Source organism: Dreissena polymorpha, chromosome 14 (genome assembly GCF_020536995.1).
Source record: "Dreissena polymorpha isolate Duluth1 chromosome 14, UMN_Dpol_1.0, whole genome shotgun sequence".
Classification (NCBI taxonomy): Eukaryota; Metazoa; Mollusca; class Bivalvia; order Myida; family Dreissenidae; genus Dreissena; species Dreissena polymorpha.
This window is the reverse complement of record NC_068368.1, coordinates 37,102,411-37,121,518: the sequence shown is the minus strand read 5'-3', so window position 1 is coordinate 37,121,518 and position 19,108 is coordinate 37,102,411. Positions and strand designations below refer to the sequence as shown.

The following is a 19,108-nucleotide window of genomic DNA, read 5'->3' as shown; positions in this document are numbered from 1 at the left end:
CACTACAGAAAACTTCGTTCTTGAAAACAAAATGTATTGCCAAAATTAAAGCACTGATATGCTTAGTCTGCATTTTCTCTTCTATAGATAAACACTTACTTCATTTGGATTAAAAATGTACCCAAAGCAGATGGGAGCAACATCACTTCTGCTCTCACAGAGATGCTGGATAACCGGTTTGGCGATAGATGGAAGACAAAACTGATATCGATGGGCACTGATGGTGCATCCGTAATGTTAGGAAAAACATCAGGAGTTGTTCAACGATTGAGAGAATTTACAGGACGACCCATGTATTCAGTTCACTGCTCAGCGCACAGTTAAAGTAACTTTAAGCATTGGGTATTATGACATACACATAACCAAATATGAATCTTATGATTTCTATGATAAAACCTAATTTTTTACAGTGATTTTAATTTAATACTATTCTGTGCAGATTGGAGCTTGTACAAAGAACCACCCCATCATTCAAAAGTGTAAATTGTTGCTGCTAAATCTGTACCTTTTCTACAAGTAAGTTATAGTTTATCATCTATATATTTTAGATAATAATGTAACAAAGTATAGGTATAAATATTCTATACATAAATAGCTTGGGGCCAGACATGACCAAGTCACATTTGAAAAAAATAGTACTTAGTACAGTCTTTCTCACGCCATCAGACATGAATTATACATTCTAATCTCTTGTTTTATTGTATACAAGGTACAGTCCACTGAATAGAGCTAACTTGAAGAGTTTTTTCGAGAGTCTTGGAGAACCCCCTATTGTGCCAACAAGAGTGGGTGGCACAAGATGGCTACCACACAAAAAGAAGGCGTTGAAACACCTCTTAAAGGGTTACATAGCCATTCTTCAGTCTCTGAAACAAGTAATTACCTCTTCGACGGTTCATTTCAAGATATGTTTATATCTTTGATTCCCCTGATTATCATAACACTTTTTGTACAGGTATATCTATCAAGGTATTGATTTGACATCAATTAATAAGTATTTAAATTGCATTAATTCTTTCTTGAAGCTACAAGGCCCGGGTACAGAGAAAATGGTCCAAAGTGCTAAGGCAAGAAACTTTTTGAAGGCACTAAAAGACAAAGGTCTGGTTATGTGGCTCCTTTTTCTTCTGGACAGAGTAAACTGCCTATCGGACGTGTCTATGGTTATACAGGCAAACAACTGTACTGTCTCTGATGTGTGGCTTGCGTTACAGAGCGCAAAACAAATTATTACCAGCTATATGACAAGGTTGGTAAACTGCTGCATGTACATGGTGACTGTGTTTGTATTTTATGTGTCTCCTACTAGCACCTGATTTCATGTGCTTGATCTTATATCAATAGCAAACTTGTAGAAATAATAAACATACATGTATGGTGATGGGAATACTAATATATACTACTATAACCAGCTTTGTGACAAAAGAAGAATGCATTCATAGTCAGCAATAGTAGTTAAACTATTTACCACTGTTTTCTTCATAAACAAATTTATATAGAAATATAGTTAAAACAATGCTTAGGTGTTGTTGTTGTTGTTTTCAAAAATGATGTCCAGCTGTAATATTTCATTGGTATAAAATGCAGTTGTAGGCAGCAATGAGACAAGTAGATTTTTGTACAATTATAATATCAGTTTATAATAATATAAAGTAATTTAACGCCTTAAGCCAAACTAATAAAATGCTTTGACGTACTTAAATTCAGATTGGCGATGTTATGTTTCCATCCACTCGTAAGTTTTCAGACATTGTTGACGATCTATGATATAGATCAATATTGTCCGTTATAAAAAATTGCAATCTAGTACATAAACGCATCATTCGTGCTAGTTTACATAATCATATTCAAATTAAAATAACAACAACACTTAATGACAATCATATGATTAGAAAAGCCTACACTATTCGTTATTAATATATTATTATTATTATGTAGATAAAGTTTCGAAATTAAGTGTTTTCAAAGAACATGAAATGATAAAAACAGAAATTAAAAAATATCCTTCTAACAATGTTTAGTGTACTTGATATTGCTATGTATAAAATATTAATTTGCATCACATCAAAAAGTATTCGATTGAGGTATTTGGGGTGTATATGTTTTGCTAATGATTTCGCCCACATAAATATCTACCTGAAAATAGCGATATTTATTGTTTAATACATGTCTATATTTCGGGGTAATCGAATGTTAATTTAAAAGACGGAGTGTGTTACACTCATGGGAACCTTGTTTTTATAACAATAACTGCGTCTTAAGGTAAATATATTTTTCATTGATATTTAAAATTATAACGCAGTAAAGGTTACAGAGTAGAATCAAGAATTTCATTTACAAATGCAAGCGATGGTACGCCTAAAGGCTTTGGTCAACTTAGAACTGCTTTCCGGAAATTAATTTTTAAACATCTAACAGTGTTAACCAGTATCTGAGAATTGATGGGCTATGTAGTATTAAAATCGTCTTAAGATATAATATTTATTTTTAAACAAATATTTATACAAGACAATTACCATTAAGAAGAAGTATCAATTTGTTGAAAGTATTTTTGTTACCAAAGAGTATTTCAGTGATCGCGCATAGAAGTATGATTGTTTCAAGATATTTCCTATGCGAGCTATCATAAAACATGATTATCGAGGCAAGTATGTTTAACTGATTTTACTGACGCACTGTTTACAATTTCAGAATAATAGCTGAGTTTCTTTCAGAAGATATATGGTTAAACAGTCTATTACTCAATGGCATTTATGCACAGTGTTTTTTGAATTGCGAATAATTATCAATGTAACACATTTCTATATAAAATATCTAAATAATATATATCATATTACAACCGCCCAAAGTAAGATAATAATTGCTACAACTTTTGTGTTCTGTGTTATTCATAAACTAGAAACGGCGCGGCAGAGGCCGACGCGTATCCCCACGCCGCATGTTTGACTCAGGGGCGCCCTAGGGTTGGTAATGGGGCCATGCATAGTTTAGATTGACCGTATAGTCATAAGAGATGTTCAGTATCAATTTGAAGTAAATCGGTGTAGAAATGAAGAAGTTAATGTACAATAACCTAACAAAAGGAGAGAAAATCTCTGATCCGGTCCCACCCCAACCCCCAATAGTGCACTGTCGCACATATGTTCATAGCTACCATGTGTGTAAGTTTAAAGGTTCTAGAGCTAATAGTGTAGGAGGAGTTAGTGGCCAGGACGGACGGACGGACAGACGGCGAAGATAACCACATAATAGATTTCCAAATCTAAACTTCAATATCTGAAGGGACACAGACGTCATGACCTTTTTTTGAATCGCGGTCACAGATTTCGAAACCTGAACGCGGACCCCAAGTTCAAAAACTCCATGCGCATGGCAAGGTGTTGTCCAGATACACATGCATACAGAATATGAAAGCAATATCTGAAGGGACACTGTAGTTATGAGCCTTTTTCGAATCGCGGTCGCAGATTTAGAAACCTGAACGCTGACATCAGGCTCAAGGTGAAGGTAACAGGGGTCAAACAATTTATGCGCATGTAAAGTTGTTGTCCAGATACACATGCATACCGAATATGAAAGCAATATCTGAAGGGACACAGTTGTTATGAGCCTTTTTCGAATCACGGTCGCAGATTTCGAAACCTGAACGCTGACCACTAGTTCAAGGTCAAGGTCACAGGAGTAAAACATTGTATGCGCATGGAAAGGTGTTGTCTAGATACACATTCATACCAAATATGAAAGCAATATCTGAAGGGACACAGTAGTTATGAGCCTCGGTCGAATCGCGGTCGCAGGAAAATCTCCCGGCCCCACCCCAACCCCCATAACTTTTGACCCAGGGGTCAGATCAAAATTCCAAATAGTTCACTGTCGCACATATGCTCATAGCTACCATGTGTGTTAGTTTCAAGGTTCTAGTACTAATAGTGTAGGAGGAGATAGTGGCCAGGACGGACGGACGGACGGACTGACGGCGGAGATACCCACATAATCCTCACTTTTTCTCCGAAAAGCGTGGGGATAAAAAGCTAAATATTTGCCACTTGTTATCATCATATGATTTTGTATATCGTCTAATATCCGGAAGGGTTTATTAAAGCTTTTATGAAATAATCAATTTAGTTTTAAACAAAAAAAAGAAATTTCACTACGCCCTGTTTACCACTTTTATCTTAATATTTGATTCCATAAAAATACATAATTCAATAGGACATTTATGTTAAAGCTGTCTGCCTCTGTTGCTTCCCGTTTTCCGTAGATTCTTTGCATGTCTGAGCACAATTACTTTTCAAGAGGAGACACCTTTTCTCCCATTGGAATCCGGCATGGTGGTATTTCGTCATATCAAAACTTTCTTGTTTCTCCCGCGGCGTAAGCGGGTGCTTATTGATCGGAGACATGTGGATAGATGGACTTTCATTTGTCCCCTGTCAGACAAAAAGAGTGCTTTGTCTTCAGAAATAACTAAAAATTAAACCCTTGGTCCATAACTTAATGTATATGAGCAAGATTGATAAAAGTCAAATGGAAATAAACCGGAAGAAGATTGCTGTTTTCTCGCTTACCAAAAATCATATTTGCTTTTAAGACAATAATATCGTAAATTCTGCTATTTTCCACAAAGACTTGACATTTGATTTACATTTAGACTGTCTTTGGAATAAAATCAGTAAAAATACATATTTAATTTCATGTTAAATTATCTTGCTCATATCCATTATAAGGATTCATTTAAAATCGATACTGCACTTAAGTATAAAACATAGAAAAATAATATTTGCGACAACCTCACATTTAGTCCATATGCATTTTAACATATTTTAATTTACATTTACGAATTTATTTCCATTTATATTTTTATCAAGTGGCTACCAGTAATTTTCTCTATGAACACTGGTAAGCATATGGGCCTTGTTCTGTGAAAAGTGGGCTTAATGTCCGCACAAACTTATGAAGAATTAACATAGCTATACAACACCTCATATTGTAAATTACACTTGAAATTTGATTGAATTAATCTTGTTTTAATATTTTCCCTTTGAAGTAATAGTTCATTCCGTATAATTAGATGGCTCTTTCATCGGCCTTTGCACTAGAAAGCCTAAAGGACTCAATACAATGCTACATACCATTAACTTCGTTAAAATATGTGCCTTTGCGCTTTTAGATGAGACGATTTTTTTAAGATTTCATTTTTAAACCCCTTGAAGGGTTACGTGACCTAATAAATCGACCTTATAAATAAACTGATCGTAAAGATCCCGCTCGTCACGGTACATCACGATACACCACTGACGGACGACAAAAATTGCCTTATCTCAATAACTCACCATGAACACGGTCAGCTCAGGGGTGAGCTAAAAGGGTTGTTGGATGAAAACTTGTCTCTTATTTAAAACTGACATAACAATCCCAGTTGAGAGTTCGATTGTTTTAGGCTATCATTTTTAGAAGTCAAGACAAGTATAGACCGTGATTATTAGGGAGTATTAGATGTATAGACGATGATTATTAGAAGGCATAAGATGTATAAACGATGATTATTAGAGGGTATTTGATGTATAGACGATGATTATAGGAGGTATGAGATGTATAGACGATGATTATATGAAGGTATGAGATGTATAGACGATGATTATTAGAGGGTATTAGATGTATAGACGATGATTATAGGAGGTATGAGATGTATAGACGATGATTATAAGAAGGTATGAAATGTATAGACGATGATTATTATAATATATAAGACGTATAGGTTATGATTATTGGAGTGCGTTGGATTTATTGTCATTGTCACAAGATAGTTTCAAAACCAGATTGCAGTGAAGTAATACAACAGTGGGTAACAACTAGTGCTTTTATCCGTATCATTTAGTCAGATAACAAGTAAAAAAGATTACATAACAAAACATATATAAATACAACAATATGAAAGTGTATTTCAAATAACAAAAATTATGTGCAACTTAAGATGAGATTTGTATAACATATAAATGCTAATCAAATTTAAGTAAAGATATAGCAGAAAATATGAAAATAGACATCACATATATGATACCATACATTATCTAATTTTATCCAACACATGTTCACTTATATGCACACACTATCATAGTCAAATGTCTAAAACTGAGACAAATATAGAAAACAGGTTTTTAAAAAAAGCTTTCTAAAAAGTTTATTAAAAAGCTTAGACATTTTCTTTTTATTTTATGCTAACAAATGATTATTTTTGTATTTTTTCCATTCCGGACAATATAATTCTCCGTTGGGCGCACCCCATGTATTTTAAAAGGAAGCTCTTCGGTATGTTTAATAAACATCTATGCAGAGAAGCCTCCCTTTGTAAAATTTGCCTTTAATTTGGGGTCACAATGGGGAAACCAAAGATATCTAAAAATAGTTCCAAAAACAATGAAAATTATCCATAATTTTAACTGTTATTTTCGACTGTTTGATACAGTGAAATATCAGTTTTATGTCACTGATATTCTCTATTAACCATCGGAAAGGATAAAATACATAGGAATAATGAAACTCTAGAAACATGGCCAAGGAAGAAATTATTGTCAACATTCGCTAGCGTTGTATGAAGTTATTAGTTCCGTATCATCTTATATTCGAACAGTAACGACAAAATTTCGTTACCTTACTAAAATTACGCTTTAAGTTTTAATCTAATAACAATGTTCTCAACTTTTATTAAAATTAAACGGACAGAAAAAATATAAACAGTTTCATTTACAAAATGCTAAGTAGTAGGTCAAATCCAATTCATTATTGTATGCAATGCAATTAACGTGCAACAAAGGAACCAAAAAACGAAAATTATGCGCCGTTTACCGATAAGTATATTCACTAAAGTTTCGGAGCCATAAATTGGATATTTTCAAGTACCGACAGAAGGGATACCATGCTATGACAACTAAAATTTGGAAAAAAGATACGACGATAGTAAATCCTTTAGGTGATCTTCATTCATCGAAACATCGGCAAATATAAAACGTGCGATTTTGAAAATGTTATAAACCTGCGCATTTACGTTTATGTACAATTGTCCTACATTTAGGTAATTTAAGGACGACTTCCGAAGACGTATGCTTGTTCCTGTGCCTTTACTTTCCGTATTGCTTTCCCAGCATGTCAGCTGAAAGTAAACAAGTTGCACACCATCCATGTGTACGAATAAATGTTAGTGTCGTTGATGGAAGCTATTTTGGAAAGGAATAATGAGCTGCGCTATGTGAAAAGGAGGTGTTAAGCATGTGCGTAAAGTGTCGTCCCAGATTAGCATGTGCAGTCCGTACAGGCTAATCAGGGACGACACTTTCCGCCTAAAATACAATTATGCTAAAAAGTGAGTTTCTTTAACAGAAAAATATCATAAAAGCGGTAAGTGTCGTCCATGGTTAGCCTGTGCGGACTGCACAGGCGAATCTAGGACGAAAAATAACGCACGTTCATTAAACCCATTTTTTACAGAGCACGGCCCGTATTCATACGAGCCTCTCTCTGGTACAAAGGAGTTAAATGCATGCGGGCAAAGTGTTTTTCCGGATAAGACGTTGCATCAATTAGGGCCGACATTTTCCACGTAAACTGGAGAGACTTCCATTCAACGAAAAATACAGTAAAAGCGGATTTAATGTTATATACGTATATCATATGAAAAGTTCAAAGCTATAAAGGCATTTCATTACACACGTTACGTATATGACGAAGACGCCGTTTAGAAAACTTCATCTATCGACATAAACATGCTTTTTTTTCAAGTATTCATATATTTTTGAGAATATTGTACCGACTCGATTTACTTCCGTGGAAATATCACTTTTTAAGTTCATATGTATTAATGTTTGGAAATAACAAAGACATAGACATATGACAAAAGTGAGTTTGCATTATTACATGTTTGAATATAACACCTCCAAATAAAATATGACATAATAAATTATGAAGTAATTATCAAATTATGCAAGGTCGCCGTGACATAGTAGATACGGTGTTCGCCTAGGGACCAGATGGTCACGGATTCGATCCCCGCGGTTCTTGAGGTCTCCCACAAAAGACACAATGTACTGGTTCTACCCAGGAAGCGGACTCGATAAGCATTTGGCTTTCTATCAAATCAAGGTAAAAGAAATATGCTTGAACTAAATTATGTGTGACATTTAATGTACCGTTCTTTGTTCCCTGGACAACTGGAACGCTGGCGATGATCTCGTCTTCCTCGTCACTGAAATAACCATGACAACGGCCAGTATTTAACACAAGAGCCTCGCTCTAAAAAACTGGGCTCAATGCATGTGCGTAAAGCGTCGTGACAGATTAACTCGTGCAGTTCGAACAGACTAATCAGAGACTCTCTGTCCACGCTTACTGTATTTGTAATTTAATTGAAGTCACTAATTATCGAACATCCAGTTAAGACGGAAACTATCGGCCCTGATTAGCCCTGCAAAGGCTTATCTGGGAAGACACTTAGCGCACGTGCATTTAACCCCGTGTTCATACAGCAAAGAATGCTCTATCATTATTTTATGGTGAAAGCAACACTGATATGTTTTAAGGTAATCATCCTGCATGCACATTCGAATGTACAATTCATAAACAAATAAAATCCCTTTACATTAAGACTGATTTAGTTAAAAACTCGACAATTTAAGTATACCTTCTGTTAGCAAGAGAATAAAAATAATTTTATCCTGTGTTTTATGCATTTTATGCAGCTTTGTTGTTTATTTAGCTATTTGTTATCGCTAATGCCGCTGTTGTTGTTTTCTTTAGTAAGTAAGTTTTCGATTAGATGGAAATGATTCGTGTAACAAAACACCGTACTCGACATTTTTCGGACAAGAGCAGCAGTCCACGCCCCCTTTGGTGATGTCAGGAAGGCACTGTCCGTACGTGTGCCATCTCCAGCATAACACAAGAAGGTATCCGACAATCAGTGCTAAAAATAGAATGAATATGGATAACAACAGAAGGTATCCAACAAACAGTGCTAAACATAGAAAGAAAATACTGAAGTATAAAAGTGTTGGGATTTTATTCTGTATAGAATAACGCTTAAAGGCGAGTGCACACATATATGACGATATGCTTACATGAACAGGGTGTACTCTCGATAAATATCGCTATTTATACTATTGGCGAACACAAAGTTCTCTATTTTGATGACTTTAGAAGTTGTTGTTTTTTTCATATGCAATTGTATTGCATTAAGTTGTTATTTTACAAACCTCTACATCTACATTGATGGACCGGTCCTATGTTAAATTTGGCGCTGCAAACATTCAATTATATTCAAAGTCTTGTGTGTGTTGTTTTAATGGTTGTTACTTTTTAATTAATGCTGTTATTGTTTTTGGTTTTTGTTGTGTTTTTTTGTGTTTGTTTTTTGTTTTGTTTGTGTTGTTGTTTTTTAGGGGGTAAGTTTTTTTTTCTTTTTTCGCACGCCCTTTCTGTTCTACGCTCACCGCGTTAAAAAATTATTTACAATGGTATCAATCACTCCAATATCTAAAATTACTTAAGATATTTAATTACTTAAGATATTTCTCGATGAAAATTCGGAAATGCATACATTAAAAGTCTATTTCAGGAACAATATGGTCAGATATAGAACTAAATCCTTCTTACATTATTGAGCTTCATTTTGGGGAAATTGCAGGACTGAATGTTTTTGCTTACATTTTCATCCCATATAAACACGCGAAGTCCGCAGGGCTAGTCATCCGCCTGTATGCAATGTTTTGTTTAACAAATGTCTCTTCTTAACAAAACCCCAGTTAAGGCGGAAAGCGAATGTGACTTCATAGGCTTATATGGGATGACACTTCACGAACGATAATTAAGCCAAGTTTTATCAAAGCGAGGCTAATAATATTGCAATCGCATTACTAGAGATGTACCACTTGTCTTTTGGATTGTCTCCCTTTTTCACTATACCTGCCAAGAACGCACAGGCGATCATCATGTAAACCATGTTGTTGTTGGTCGACATCTCGTCTCCGCCGGTGTCCTGGTCGGGAATGTCCGTCGTCGTCGGTAACGCCGTCGTCGCTTCCGGTATGCCGAACGAGATGGTGGCAGTTCCGGTTTGGGGCGTGGCGCCGTCGTCGACAGCAAAGATGTAGAAAGAGAAAGGACCGTCTCCATATTCAAGGTCAAAGGTGTTCTGAAATATTAGTCGTTAACAACTAAGCCAGACTATTTTATTTATTTATTTATTTATTTATTTAATGTGTTTATTTACAGGGGGAGGGGCTGCCCATAAAACTACCCAAAGGCTGCCGACCCTGCTCTATCATATGTTATCGTTTAAACACATAATTTATGTGTATTCGTTACTTTGCACACGGTTTTTATTTAACATTGTTGAAATATTTCCTGTATATATTTTATCAAAACGTACTTAATTGCTCGTAAATCTTACAAATAAACAAATCAGGCCTTTATTAACATGTTATTATTGTTTTGCTATCTTAAATATATCGAGCGTCCTTAAATAAAGCGAATCTTTCCCCAAAAGAAACGTAAGTCAAAAACGATCTGTTGTGTCAGTCGAAAGCTATTTGCACCAGTTCACCAGTTTGATGATTTTAAACTGTTTCACAAACGATTAAGTTTCAACTTAGAACCGGATGACTGGAGTGGTTAGCATTGATTACGAGTTATTCGCTCTAATAAATTGTTTAAACAATAGCCTCTTTATTAATATTTGTTTTGTTCAGTTACGTAAGCAGGTTTACGTCTGATTTAATTTATTCATTTTAAACAATACAGTTATTATTATGTGTAGTCACTTGCCTCCGTCAAGTTATATTTGTATAACCGGAGATATAACCCAAACGTTTTCAGTTCACAAATCCAATTTAAAATACTGACTATAATTACTCTAAATATGACACGAGATGGCATTATCTAAATCAAACGCAAGATGACAAATATTATCTGCACATAACGTAGCTTCTCGAACCACCCAAAATACTTTACCAGCATACTTTATGCATATTAAGAAATGCGAGTAGAGTATTCACGTCAATATAAGTAATATGAATATCCTTTTTGTGTATAACAAGATCTTTTTAACTACCTATTTTAATAGAAACATCATGTTAAATATCATTTATAACATTCAACAATTATCTGGAAAAATTAACAGAAAGTTGCAAATGTAAGCGAAATACATATATAAAAAATAATACAAATATGACTTGTAAATACTTCTGACACAGAAGTCAGCTAATTGTGCAAAGTACTTCGGATTTATAATACACATATCTGAAAAATCACCGTTTTAGTAACATAAACACACATGAGCGTCACATATCGAGTACACAAGGTCAGTTCCGTTGAGAAAGAAGTAGTCCGTGTAGCGGTTTGATACATACCGAGTACGCAAGGTCGGTTCCGTTTAGAGAGATGTAATCCATGTAGCGGTTTGATACATACCGAGTACACAAGGTCAGTTCCGTTGAGAGCAAAGTAGTCCGTGTAGGCGTTGGAGCTATCCAGCATCAACGTGATGTCGTTGTTAGGACTCTCAGCGTCACCGTCAGATACGTTCAACGTCAAAAAGACGTCACCGAGCGTCAGATTTTCTCTGGATACCTAGAAAAAATAGCATGTGACTCGCGCTCTTCGTAAATGTGCGTAAAATGGCGTTCCAGAATAACACAGGCTTATGAGACACGACACTGTACGCCTAACATGGATTTTTGCTGAGAAGAGCGGTCATTGAAACAAACATACCATAACAGCGGAAAGTGTCGTCTCGGATAAGCATATGCGGACTTCACAGGCTAATCGGCGTCGACACTTCACGCACATGCATTAAGCCTCGTTTTCACAGAGCGCGGCTCCATTGTTTCAATCCATTTTGAACGTTTAGCATACTGAGTAGTTTCCCGTCGAAACAATCATGGAACCAATAACAACCTCTGGAGTTAACCACCAGCTGTTAATATATTTGAAGAGTAAAATCATTTTGTAATAGCCTTAAGCAGTATTACCCATGCCCATTTACGCATGAAGATATAAATAAAAGGTTTACAAATCTACACACGATTGAGATGATAATTATGATCATAAAAAATAATGCTGACAGAACAGTATACTGTGGAAGCATGCCAACATAGGCATCAGAAATTATATATTTTGCTTTAAAGGCATTTCAAAGGCGCAATGCACTTACGTCCAACCAAGCATCTGCCTTGTTGAAGATCGGGATATGATCGTTTGTATCCGTGAACGTCACATTGTAGGTGAAGTTATAGCTGAAAAAATCGAATGCAATCGTAGCAGGTATACCATGCTTTTAAAAAACATTTGAGCCTTGTTCTGAAAAAAAAACTGGGCTTAATGCATGTGCGTAAAGTGTCATCCCAGATTAGCCTGTGCAGTCCGCACAGGCTAATCAGGGACGACACTTTCCGCCTAAACTTGATTTTCGGTAAGGAGGGACTTCCTTGAAACTAAAAATACCATAAAAGCGGAAGATTTTGTCCCTGATTAGCCTGTGCGGACTGCACAGGCTTATCTGGGACGACACTTTACGCACAAGCATTATGCCCAGTTTTCTCAGAACGCGACTCATTTTATAGTCAACACATGTACACGAATGCTTTTTTAAGATGAGTCCTTTGCCGGTTGATCCTCCATCAAGTAATACCTAACTATAACTGTACATGTTCCCGTTCATATCAAAATTCAAGTTTTCAGAAGCTTTAGTTCATCACTTGAACGACTAGTTGAAAAATACTGTTGTATAAGCATGGGTCCGCAGAGATTATTATTCAATTAATTATTAGGTATCAGTTATTAGTGCTCATTGGGTCATTTATATTGTCGACCTGAAATTGCTTGAAGTCACCCGGGGGTGACTAGAAGCCGATTCATGTCACCCTGGGGTGACTTCAAGCCGATTCATGTCACCCTATGGTGACTTCAAGCCGACTGGGTGACTAGAACCGGCTTGAAGTCACCCCAGGATGACATGAATCGGCTTCAAGTCACCCCCGGGTGACTTCTAGCCATTTCAAGTCGACAATGACCCAATAAGCGTTATTAGTATCATCTTAGTCATGACACCTGAAAAACAAAAGCGCTAAATCACATTCAGACACTGGTTTAAACCAATCACATTGCGAAAGTTGATTACTAGTAAATAAAAATTGAAATTGCATTACTTTTTTTTAAATAAAAGCGGATACATGAATTTAAATTCGTTTAGCTATTGTTAAAAAAGCAGCAAAAAAGCGTTTATCTCGCACTGCAAACTGTAATACATATAAAAAATTAATGTAATTAATACGAAAATAATCAAAAAAAATAATTTCATGTATCAAACATCGAGATTGTGTTTATTCAGATTTTGACAATTTTAACATCTTAACAATCTTAACGACATTCATCATGACATTTACCTGAGACCAAATCTGTCTTCGATCATCACTTGCACATCAACCGTGTCCGGTAAAGGTGTGGTTGCTTCTCGATCGTAGTTCTTTTTCAAACTCAACGTGCCGTTCAGAACGTTTACGTTAACGTAGTCTTTACCTGAAAACAGATCACAGAGTCATACTGTTTGCCAAACATATAACTTACGTTCGACCTGTGATATCTTTAATATTTACCTCGGGATCGGTAAGAACACAGCACCTAGGGACCTTGAATTGCGTTTTAATAAGGTAAAAATAAAAATGAAAAATTAAAGAATTCAACTTATTTTCAATCACAACGGCATATTATTAGTTATTTACTTGTTTCAAACATGTAACTATTGGAAGACTAAAACACCAAATAGCATTGGACTTTGTCATCGTTATAAATTTAAGTAATTAGCTTTTTGTAAAAAGCAACACTTTCTTTATATGGTCCCTGGAAATGGATCGAACCTCCTCGATCGACGAAGATAATTTTTTAACATTTTCAAATGTGTATATACTTATTTTGAAAAAAAAGCAGATTCAATACGTATTTTAAACACTGACAAAGCAGAATACTATATATGAAAACAAGATCTCACTTTAAACGAATGCAAAAAAAGATATGTTTGTGCATGAGTGTTTACTATTATTTCACCCCAATGGTGCAAAAAGGTACAATGTGCCTATTAATTTCAAAGTCACGTGGTACCTTTTTGCATCAATGGGGCGATTTGATAGACATTTTGTGAGTTTGCGCACATGACATATCACACGTTGTACCTGTTCCACCCACGACAGTCCATTTGTGAATCTCAGCGCTGTCTGTGTCGACAATCACGAACGTCGGGTCGCCGATTTTATTACCAGCCTAAACAGACGTGAAAAATGTTAGTTTCAGTGAGAAATATAGTCAGGGGATTCACTCCAATACGTTTTCAACTTTTCACCAATTTAAAGCATATATATTTTTTATTTTACCGCTTCATTTTGTTTACTGCGATTGTATTTAAATGTGTTATTTGATACACACATGAATCATGTTGTTCCACTAACTACTGTTTTTATGCATACTTCCAAAGAAACGATACTTGCAAAATTATATATTAGGAAAAAGAGGGCCTAATAAATTTTAATTTTCTAGAAAATAAAATTATTATTTGCACTGGATATTTTCGAGATCAAACGGAAAACGCAAAACACATGGTTTATTAATAACGTCTTGAATTTATTTGTCTTGCATTTGAAACGTGTGATATTGCTAATGATGTCTCTGGACTTATTGCGCACGTACAATTACTTTATACCAAGCGAGCATCAGTCGATCGATGCAACGCCAATCTCCAGGTACATGTAAGTCGTACCAAGTCCCTTTCCGAACGTACAAATACTACATTCTGAGCGTCAGTTATTCTTACCAAGACACAATTCATTACATTAACTACATAATGAGCATAAGAAATCCGTACAAAGCTCTATGCCACAGGTACATTTACTACATACTGAGCATAAGAAATTCGTGCCAAGCCCTATTCCACAGGTACATTTAACGGTACTACATATTAAGCAAACGAAATCCATACCAAGCCCTATTCCACAGGTACATTTACTACATACTAAGCAAACGAAATCAGTACCAAGCCCTATTCCACAGGTACATTTACTACATACTAAGCAAACGAAATCCGTACCAAGCCATATTCCACAGATACATTTACTACATACTAAGCATGAGAAATCCGTACCAACTACCAAGCCCTATTCCACAGGTACATTTACTACATACTAAGCAAACGAAATCCGTACCAAGCCATATTGCACAGGTACATTTACTACATACTAAGCATAATAAAATCCGTACCAAGCCATATTGCACAGGTACATTTAATACATACTAAGCATGAGATATCCGTACCAAGCCCAAATTCCACAGGTACATTTACTACATACTAAGCATAAGAAATCCGTACCAAGCCCCATTCCACATGTACATTAACTACATACTGAGCATTTGTCATTCGTAATAAGCCCAATTCTAAAGGAACATTTACTTCATCCTGAGCATAACAAATCCGTACCAAGCCGTATTCGACAGGTACATTAACTACATACTTAGCATTTGTCATTCGTAATAAGCCCAATTCTAAAGGAACATTTACTACATCCTGAGCATAAGAAATCCGTACCAAGCCCTATTCCACCAGTGCATTAACTACATATTGAGTATAAGAAATCCGTACCAATTCCTATTCCACAGGTACATTTACTACATTCTTAGCAATTGTCACTGGTACCAACCCCAACCCCATGAGCATTTATTATACAATTAACATATGCCATTCATATCAAGTCCTATTCCGCAAGTTTATTTACTACAACCTGAGCTTTTTTCGCTAGTTTCAAGTCCTATTCCGCACCTACATTTACTTCACACTGAGTATCTGTCATTCGTACCGAGACATATTCCGCACACACACATCCTTGACAGATTCCGCACGTACATTTACCTCATCATGAGCATACGTCGCATAACTAACGCTAAATTGGTTGACTATATATCTTTATCATTCCACGTGCCTTTAAATCAGCCTGATAACCAGGTAACCTAATATCCCAAAAGATATTAGGCTAGATGACCAGGTAACCTAATAACCCAAAAGTTTCTTGAAATAACGTCATTTTCTTTACGAAATGACCACATTATACCAGCGAAATTCTCCGGTTAAACTCTTTTACAATGTAAATGAACGGTGAAGAAAGGAAAAAGAAAATTTGTTGGATTCGGTGGAATGATATAATAAATAGAATGGTATTTTGCATGTGGTTCAGTAAGAGGCAGCTTTTGTAGTTGTACAGCCGTTAGACATTTTTTTAACTTAATATAAGCATTATAAGGGCAATAAACTTGTTTCAACATCTGATAACACAACGTTTAAGAATTAAGAATATAAAGGCGTGAAACAGGGCAAAGCAACTAATTGTACCTTAAAAACTACAAGAAACACAAGTTATCGTTGCAAACATTGCAATCTACCAGCCCCTCTGAGGTATCAATAACGGGGGCAAATAACATACACGTTGTACAAAACTCAGATTTGTAAAATTCCATTTGTTTAAATACAGTTTTATCGGCTCACACGATAAATTCCTCCGAGTTGCCAGATTACCATTCTCCACCCAAGTCACCAACCTATTATTCTATATATAAGAATCATTCTTTTTACTTAACACGTCCCACCTTTACTGTTGTATATATTGTATACAGTGTCACTACTAATGATTACTCTATGTACCGGTATGTTTGTATTATGGACCGGAGGCCTTTCAGCACAAATAAACCTATTGTCATTGCCATATTAATTCGTGCCGAGCCTTGTTCTGTACATTAACTACATACTGATCGATTTAATAATCATATTAACTTAATTTTATGGACTTAAATTCGATTTCAACGTAAATTCGTTCTTTGTTTACCGGTCATACTTTTGATTTGAATCGCACATTCGAAAGCTTATTGGTATTTAACTTCTGTTTCTAAAGATAATTTGCGCAATTTTATTGTTCACACCTTATCAAAGGTTATTTTCAAATATCGTTTTTTAACATCTCTGTTGATTTCTTTGGATTTTTCTCCGCTTTCAACAGTAGTTCATACCTATCGGGGGGTCAGTTAACCCATTTATGCCTAGCGTCTAGAAAAAAGGCCTTTGCAAATAGCGTAGACCCAGATGAGACGCCGCATGATGCGGCGTCTCATCAGTGTCTGCGCTGTTTGCTGAAAGGAATTTCAGTAAGAAATATTCTAAATATACTAGACATCCCTTATTCTGGAAATAAATTGATCCAATTAAGAAGGATGGGAGATTCCACTAGGCATACATGGGTTAATTCAAAGGGTAAGCTGGTTTACCAGTACATACTTAAATGCTCTTATTTCTGTCGGGAACGAACAAGTGCCTTTTAATCTAATCAAGTGGAAAAATGGCGCGAAATATAATCTTCATAAACATTTTGCACACAAATAGTGTAGTTGCGCCGGGAATCGGACTCACGACAGCAGCTCTTTTGAACATATTAGGCGCGCTCTGTGAAAACGTTGCTTAATGCATTTGAAAAAAGTATAGTCTAGATTAGCCTGTGCAATCCGCACACGATAATCAGGGACGACCCTTTCGGGGGTTTAATGGGGTTTTTTGTTTAAAGGAATGCTCTCAAAACAGAAAGTCCAGTTTAAGCGGAAAGAGTCGTCAGGGACGACACTTAACGCACATGGATAAAGCGCAGTTTTCCCAAAGTTAGGCTTATAAATGTACCGTTTTCGGTAGACATAAATAATGTTTAATATTAAAATTCTCGGATTTGTACTCAAGCGCTCTACCAACTTACCAAACCGAACCGGTTTAAAAGGCTGTTTATTCAAGGTACCTACCGGCCCTTCCGAGGCCTCATACTCCAAGGACGGATCAGGCGGGTCAATGGTGGGCGCCTCACCGACGTCACCAATAAGGATGTTGAGCAGGACAGCGGTAGACGAATTTGCGACGCCGTCGCTGGCAACGCAGTAAATTTTATAGTGGTTTTCGTCTTCATAGTCGAACTCTCTGAAGTCCTTGAGGAACACTTCTGCCTTTGTAGTTCCGGCGGGAACAGAGGTTTCTGTAACACGTATGTTTATGTTTAAGTAGGTAAAACGTGAAGCTATAACATATATATGTCTCGCTCTTAAAAACGGGCCTTGATGCATATGCGTATAGTGTCGCCCCAGATTAGCCTGTTTAGTTCGCACAGACTAAACATGCACGGAGCTTTTATTGTATTTTCCGTTTAAATATTCTCTACGAAAATACTGGTTAGGAAGAAAAGGTCGTGCCTGATAAAACTGTCCGGATGGCACAAACTAATATGGCACGAAATTTTTCGCATATGACGCATTCCCCGTCGTCTCAGAGCGCGCCTCATAAGTTATATTTCAGTAAAATAAAATATAAATTAATTGACATTGATGAAAACAATGCATATTACGTCATTAAATAAATGTTTCTTCTACTCCTCACCTGTTATAGTAAACATGTCACTACTGTCCGATGGATCATATGTGAAGGTCAGGAAGACCGTTTCACCGTCACCGTCCGTTGCCGTGAATGTGTAAATAGGATCGGTGTCAGGTACGTCGCTCGGCACTTTGGCGCCTTCATCAACGCTCTCCGTATGTGGATACGTTCCCGTGAATACGGGCCTTGCGTTGGCTGTGAAATATCACGTCAAATTAATGGTATATAACCTGTCATACAATGCCATGTAAACTTTGATCACATGCTATACCCTGTTTCCCATGTAAATACAACCAAAACATATTTTTGTATCCCACTTTTACAGCGAATTTAAATCCCCGTTGATTAAATATCATCTATAATCAACGGCAGGAAATGACGTCAATATTTCGACGAAATGACGCCATAAATCCAGCGAAATTATCTAATCAAACTAATTTTGTTTAAACAAAAAGGTTTGCAAAATGAAAAGTGGGATAAATAGAATAATAGATTAGTGTTGATTATAGATCAGGTTTATCATGCTCGGCACGAAAACGAAAAAGCACTCGCCAAGGCTCGTGCTTTTTGTTTTCTAAGCCTCGCATGATAATCCTGATCTATAATTAACACTAACCTATTATT

General features: G+C 36.1%; 1 protein-coding gene across 1 annotated transcript; it reads right to left on the bottom strand.

The window, feature by feature from the left end:
* Window positions 1-5,784: 5,784 nt before the first annotated feature.
* On the bottom strand, window positions 5,785-19,108 carry LOC127858067 (protocadherin Fat 3-like). Its single transcript, XM_052394953.1, has 10 exons — window positions 18,488-19,108; window positions 17,863-18,089; window positions 14,217-14,304; window positions 13,434-13,566; window positions 12,203-12,284; window positions 11,461-11,619; window positions 9,955-10,183; window positions 8,842-8,956; window positions 8,184-8,239; window positions 5,785-7,150 (listed from the first exon to the last, which is right to left on the bottom strand). The coding sequence occupies exons 1-10, from the start codon at window positions 18,501-18,503 to the stop codon at window positions 7,119-7,121; spliced, it is 1,137 nt and encodes a 378-aa protein (XP_052250913.1). The 5' UTR covers window positions 18,504-19,108; the 3' UTR covers window positions 5,785-7,118.